Source organism: Lactuca serriola, chromosome 4 (genome assembly GCF_051521515.1).
Source record: "Lactuca serriola cultivar US96UC23 chromosome 4, Lser_US96UC23_V15, whole genome shotgun sequence".
Classification (NCBI taxonomy): domain Eukaryota; kingdom Viridiplantae; phylum Streptophyta; class Magnoliopsida; order Asterales; family Asteraceae; genus Lactuca; species Lactuca serriola.
Window position 1 is genome coordinate 68,341,560 of NC_136411.1, and position 7,301 is coordinate 68,348,860.

General features: G+C 33.5%; 1 protein-coding gene across 1 annotated transcript; it reads right to left on the reverse strand.

Annotated features, from left to right (window-relative positions):
- Positions 1–3,018: 3,018 nt before the first annotated feature.
- Positions 3,019–5,276, reverse strand: GOS12 (golgi snare 12). Its single transcript, XM_079039092.1, has 6 exons — positions 5,023–5,276; positions 4,202–4,398; positions 3,787–3,876; positions 3,628–3,699; positions 3,399–3,528; positions 3,019–3,317 (listed from the first exon to the last, which is right to left on the reverse strand). Exons 1-6 carry the CDS (start codon positions 5,138–5,140, stop codon positions 3,220–3,222), a joined length of 705 nt encoding a protein of 234 aa, XP_078895218.1. The 5' UTR covers positions 5,141–5,276; the 3' UTR covers positions 3,019–3,219.
- Between the last annotated feature and the right edge of the window lie 2,025 nt (positions 5,277–7,301).

Consider the following 7,301-nt stretch of genomic DNA (forward strand, 5'->3'; position numbering starts at 1 on the left):
TGTTTGTTTTCTCATATTCTTCTGACTTAGAGTAAAATTCTATCAATTATTTGAAAAACGGTATGCTTGTCCCTTGATTACAACTCTTGTAACTTATGTAGAATTTGGATTTACTAAGATCTTGAGTATTTAATTTTCTATTGCCAAGTGTAGGAATGGTTAAGACAAGGAGTATGAGTAGAGTGCAAAATCATGATGATTATGATGCATCATCTTCTAGCAACAATGGTGTGTCACCTTGGTCAGACCTTAACCACGACGTGCTGTTTTTAATCATGATGCAGTTGGGAGCAAGGTTCTAAAAAGCTCGTCATGACTCTAAGGCTTGTACTTACCGCCAAGCTTTGACAAAATGTCGTCTTAAGTCATATTTGTATATAAAAATAAATAATAGTAATATATATATAAAGTCAATAATTATATACAATTGCCGCCTTAAGTCACATCTTACAAACGACTTGGCTCGCCGCAGCTTGAAAAAGCTTGAGGCTTGACATTGTCGTTAGGTCACGCCTTATGTTATTTAGAACATTGGTTGGGAGTCATTGATATCTCCTTTTTACGTATGAACCGATGGAGTAAGAACATGTACAATTCAAATATCATCATTACCGAAAAAAACTAATTCATGCCCTTTTAAATTTTGAACTTAAAAAATATATAACTAACTTCTAACCACTAACTGGTCATTCAAGAAAAATATATTACTTGTTTTTGCAAAAGTATCTATAGCAAACATTCAAAAGTAAACTTGTTTAAATTAATTTTTACCCTATTGTGAGCTTATGGTGTTGATGTGTACTTAGTGTATGTGATCACACTAAATCTATGGAAATACAACTAAATCATAATATCATTATAAGGTGTATTATCCTAAGGAAGGATTTTGATTTTATTTAGCAAATAAAGTGTACAATCTTAAAACTCTAGTTGTGCAAGTACTTTTCTTTTTGCTGCAAATAGCACTCATGTAGTATTTTAACAATATGCAAAACAACATTGTTTTGATGAAACTTCAAAATAAGGTTAAAACAAACAACCCTTTTGAGACCTTATGGTATGGCTGTGGGGTTATGTTTTCCTAGTCCCATGAGGTTATGTTAAATGGAATTAATGATGAATTATGGATTTCTGTTTCACCTCTTAACCATTCAATTAAGACGCAACCTAAGCAATGGTTAAGTAGCCTCTAAGCGATTTAGCGTTAAACCTCGAACCATTCATTTCAACAAACACCTACACAAACACATTTTCCCTCTTTTATCCTCATTGCTCCTCTGCGTTCTTGAATGTTTAGGTATTAATTCAAAGTCATGGATTTGATTTTGACTTCCTATTGATGCTTATTTTGACTTGGCGTTCTTTCCCTTTTGGGCTTCCAAGAACTAATTCAAGAATGTATTTTTGGATTCAAGAATGCTTGTTTTGACTTGGCGATCTTTCCCTTTCTATTCAAGAACTAATTTTGACTTTCTAATGATGCTTATTTTGACTTTTTTGGATTTTTGATGGGGGACAGTAGGTCTACCCTTTGAGACCATGTACTAGGGTTGTGCATGGGTCGGTTTGGGTCGGTTTTGGACCCAAACCCAACCCAACCCATAAATGGTCGGTTTCTAGTTTTCAGAACCCAATAGGATCGGTTTCTTGGGTTCTGAGGTCGGTTTAAGCGGTTTTTCGGTTTCTTGGGTTCAACCCATACATTCATGGGTTCTGGGTTTAAACCCATGGGTTTTGGGTTTTAACCCATTTTCCATAAATGAAGCAACAAGTTAATACTTCAAAAAACACCAAATTTAAGTTAAATACTTCAAAAAGCATGAGTCTTACAATAAATAGTCTATTACAAGTTACAAACAAAGCCCGAACTAGTTTATTACAACAAAAAAACAATCAAGTATGGGACGGTTTCTCGGGATGGATGGGTCGGTTTCTTGGGGCGGTTTGTCGGTTTTAAGTATGGATCGGTTTCTCGGGTTGGATGGGTCAGTTTCTAGGTAAAAACCAAAACCGAACCCGATGTTTCGGTTTTTAAAAATTCAAACCCTAACCGTCGGTTTTGCTTCGGTTTCGGTTTCGTCGATTTTAGTCGGTTTCTCGGTTTCTTGGTTTGGGTTCGCTCACCCCTACCATGTACGCATACCACATGTTTGATCATTTGGTAGTACGAGTCAAATTCATTCTTGATTGCATTATTTGTGAATGTTATAGTGTCAAATTTCAGGACTGCGTTAAGGTATAGTGTCTAACTCATTCTTAATTATTTTAGGTTTATATTTATCATTCTTTGAAGATTTGTATGATAAGAGTTATGAGAATGAATTGTTGGAATTATTAAAATGAGAGTAAATTACTGAAATCGTCCCTATGGTTTGGTCCCTAATTTTTTTTTTGCACTCGGATCGTCCCTATGGTTTGATTTTATTGCGTTTTCGTCCCTATGGTTTAGTTAAAATTGCACGTTTGGTCCCTAACTTTATGTATGTAAGGGATGAAAAACGGAAAAAAATCAAACCACAGGGACGATCCAAGTGCAAAAAAAAAGTTAGAGACCAAACGTGTAATTTTGACCAAACCATAAGAACGATTTCATTAATTTACTCTTAAATTAACTGTTCTATTCTTTGTGCTTCAAATTATTAATTGATTTGTGTTATTGTTTAAGATATTTTTTAAGAGATTGTTAATTGTGAAGTTTTCATTAAAAGGTTAAAATGGTATTTTATCTTTTTCAACATATTCATTCAACGAGTCATTCATCATTCATGCCTCTTGATCATTACCAAACAACATTGAATCATTCATGTTCTACCAAACAACCCCTTAATCATGGAGGACTTGATTTGAATGAACCATATATTTTATACAGTAGATCCTGAAACTTTTAAGAATATAATGATATTGCTTTTTTAATGATTTATAGGTTCATTTTTTTGTAAAACGATTAACATAATGTTATGGTTCAGGACAAATTTTATGTTATGTCTAATTCAAAAAATCAAATGACAGTTATGCGTCTTTTGAATAAACTATAACACCCTCCAAAAGCAGGGATATACATCATATAACTATCTCATTATCTCAACAATAAGAAAGTAAACGTCCAAAAAATGCACAAACAACGTCTCCGAGTTGTGAATTTTAATAACAAACTGGACAAAATTTCTATGGAATATAACATTGTTTTTAACATTTTCATGATAAAGACATTAGCCTTTTTCACTTTGACAGCCAATATATAATGAGAAACAACGTACAAGCCGCAATGACAGCAGATAGAATGAGAGTATCCCTTGATTTCTTCCTTCTAATAGACCCTGTAAATGATTTAAACAAACTTTATTCGAACGATTTTAAATATCACTTTAATGAAAAACAGAAAAGTAAAAGAACGATACCGATTAGTCCCCGGACTATGGGGAACTTGTCACTTAGTTGTTTAACTTTCCCTTGAACATCACCAAACATGGCCCTTTGAGACCCCAAAGCTGCCCTTGTTGTTTGAGCCTGAGTTATCACATCATCCATCTACACCAAACCCTAAAAGTTAATAGTATTTTCTTCCAAAATTTAATATTTAACAATTTATATATAGGTATTATATGTATATTAGCAATTAAAGCTTACATGTGATATGCTTCCATGGATAGCAGCTCTTTCCCTTAGTATCTGCATTCTTGGTGACATGCTCCCAGATGCCTGCATATAAATGTCCTAAGGTCATACTTTTCAAGAATAATATTTTGTCAAAAATATTTATCTGAATTGAATGTTTCATTTTCTGACCTTGTATTCACTGATATCATCTCTTACAGAACTTAGAAGCTCAGCATGCTCTGTCATTGCACTTATGTTTCCTTTGATTCGTCTGAATTCCTACAGAATGTTCAAGAATGCAAAAACTCAAAATAAAAAATAAAAAACAAAAAGGGAAATAGCAATTAACATAGGGCAGGGACCATTCCAGTAATTAGCCTTAAGTTGTGTGTAGTAAATGTGGCATATATATAGGGACCAAATGTGAATTTATAAGAATCTTAGTCAACATTGACTTTGACTATATGCCATGATTGTGATATTATGATGGAAATGGAAGCAATGGCATGAAATTCCTTGAAGTACACAGCAGATATATCTTTATGTGGTGAATATGATGATGGTTATCATAAGGGCAAAATATCAAGCAAATTCAAGTAAGAACCTGGCTAAATTCATGAAGTATATCCCTGTGTCTTGCAAGCTTCTGTGTAACTGAAGTAGTAGGTGCTGCAGATGCAGCACATCTACTCATGGAATCATTCACATCCAACAACTTCTCAAGTAATGACTGGATTTCCATCTCCATTGACTTCCATGAGCGGTTGGAGCCCATTGTTGGTGTTTCAGCATCTGCAAAACCTGTTTCCCAAAGCATAATCATCAGCAAGTTTGCATCCAAGTAACTTGTGGCTTGTTATAAATCTAATGTTTAGGTTGCTAATCATCATAACATGTTTCACCCTCCATTCTGTGAAGATATAAAGATGAAGGTAAATATGTGTTGTACACTTAGTGCATTAGGTCATCTTGTATTGCTTGAGTCTGTTCTTATGACACAAAATCCTTTAGAAGTTGACTCTAACCTCAGTGCAGATGGAGTATAAGGTAGGTTTATATAAAAATGTGATCTAATCAAACACAGAATAGATTAAGGATCGTAAATATTAGGAGTACGGAAGCGACCGATTACTGCAATAGCAAAACTGAACCATTCTACTAACTTTTAACTTAATTGATCCATCATTAAAGTACATCGCGTAGTAATTTCATGAAATTGATACTTCTTCTACATAGGATTCAGAAATGTGATACGCAAGTACATAACCAAACATAAAATCAACATCCGAAATGATCCTAAATTCGTCCAATACCAGTTCTAGGGTTTTGAATTTGAAAATGTGAATCGTGACTAGTAAGATCTGAAATTTGAAGTGATAATCCTATATACGGACTGTCAGAGAAAGAGAGGGGAAAGTTACGAACCTCCTTGAGTGACACGAGCGCCGAGCTTAGCATAAGAAGAGAGCTTAACATCAAGATCGCCTTCGATCTTACGAGCTTCTTTCCTCAGTTCTTCCCAACCCGATTCCTGATCCATCATACGCTCTCTTTCCAACCCGATTCTACTTGGATCCGATCCGCTCAACCCCTATCTCGTCGGTTTTGTAGACGAATTTTCAGTTGAAATGGAAGCAAATCTGTGTTGCTTTGCTGCTCTTCTACTGCTCTATTTTCTTTCACACTTCTATTGCTAGTGTTAGTTTCCGGTTGGTTATCCAATTGTTTATTTATTTATTTTCTTATCTGTTAAAACTATGAAACTTTTTATTTCCAATGTTAAGTTATTATAATTTTTGTTACTGTTTAAATAGTTGTTACATGGAAAAGTGAACGAATTTTTGATTTTGTTCTAAGTTTACTCATTTTTTATACATCATATATAATTAAATTTGTTGAGGTTCTTTATATTTTATCATTGTAATCGACTATTGTAGGTTATAAAAAAATAATATTTGAACAATTTTAACAAGTTAGAAGATATATGTGAAAAAAGAGACCAAATGTGAACAAAATCAAAAGTTCTTTTGAGAATCAATATTTGTATAAAAATTTAAGAATTTTTTTTCCGAACGAAATATTTCAACCAAGCACCACCACACCACTCATTGGCTAACAGTCGTATTTGGATGGCTCAACCAATTTGGGGGCTCTAAACGAACCAAAAATTTAAGGTCCTTTGGCCTTTACTATACTACAAATGAACAATCTGTAAACTGGAATCAGATTATGGATTATTGGAAATACCTTCGTTGTAAGAGCAAACCTAGTTCCAACATACAAACTGGTTTAAAATACACTCAACTCTATAATAACAAAGATAAATAAACCATACCATTATTCTATATTTTGTTACATAATATGATTATATATACGCAATAAGTATATAGAAAAAAAAAGATTTTGCTATTTATAAGATCCAACTTTATCTAACCTGCAAACTGGACACTTGGAATCTTGATTTGCAGACTTCAACCCTTCAATGATCAATACGCCAGTAGCCAAACAAGCACAAGACTTGCAAAAAAAATGTTTCCACAGCTCAAAGAATATGGTTGAAAAACAATGTCCTGAATCAACAATTGTCCATTTTATAATAGATATAATTGAAATTTTCTGTAATTAATATGTTTATTTTCAAACATATATACCAAGCAAATAGGACAAGTGAGATTGTATTCCGGTTTTTTAGAACCTAAAAGTGTCAAAGTTAGAAAAGATTCATCATTCCAAATATTGAGATCATAAGAGGGTTGACCAAAAAGCTCATCGGAAGTCAAACTGTCTGAACCTTTTAGATTCATATAAAGCTACTAATTCAATCAACCATGGTGTTTGCATCACACATCCAAGTATTTTTCCTGTAATTTGTAAATAATGAAACAGGCACCTTAAGAATCTTTGGATACCAGGAGTAAAATGAAGATGAAGAAGTTGCCTGACTCTCAAACTAATATAATCATGTACGAAACTTACAATGGTAGGATTCATACAGAGGAATCTGATTGAGATCATCCTCAGGATTTTCATCCATACGAGAATCAATGGAAGCTTTAATATGTCGATGATGCCTGTAAAGTTCAAATCATTCTTGAGATTCTTGTACTCAAAGTGACGCATGTTGTTCATTAGATCGAAATCAAGAATCGGAGAATGGAGAAGGAAGAATAGAGAAAGGATTGAAGGAAGAAGAACATTAGAATAGAGGTTGTGTTTTGTGGAAATCAATCGCATTTTTTAGAAATCAATCACGTTTTGTGGAAATTGAATCGTCGCCGATTGCTTTTGTTGATTTTGGTCAAGTTGTGCATATTGTTGCTCTTGTTTATTGTACGTAAGAGGCTGCGTAACATCCAACGATTTAAAAAACTAGGGCCCCTTTACAGTTGGGGGCCCTAAGCCTTTGCTTAATTTTTTATATAGTAAAGTCGGCCCTGAGTCGTATCATAGTAACAAAAAACAATATTTTTTTTGTTGTAATTTGCATATATGTATATTTATAGTTTTCATCGTTTTTATATTATTTTATAGTTTATAATTAAATGGTTCGTCTAACACATAAAACATAAAAGACCAAAAACTTTTTAAATTTTCGCTCTGGTTTATTTTATCATATGAAAATAAACAAAAGACTAGGTTTTAATTGTATGTAGACTAGGTAACAAGTTACAAATATGAATCGGGGGGGGGGGGGGGGGGGGGAG

Coding starts and splice junctions, on each gene's coding strand:
- GOS12 (XM_079039092.1), bottom strand. CDS start 5,140: ATGATGGATCAGGAATCGGGTTGGGAAGAACTGAGGAAAGAAGCTCGT. Junction 3,877..4,201: donor TACTTCATGAATTTAGCCAG/GTTCTTACTTGA, acceptor AACATTCTGTAG/GAATTCAGACGAATCAAAGG. Junction 3,318..3,398: donor CATAGTCCGGGGACTAATCG/GTATCGTTCTTT, acceptor AATCATTTACAG/GGTCTATTAGAAGGAAGAAA.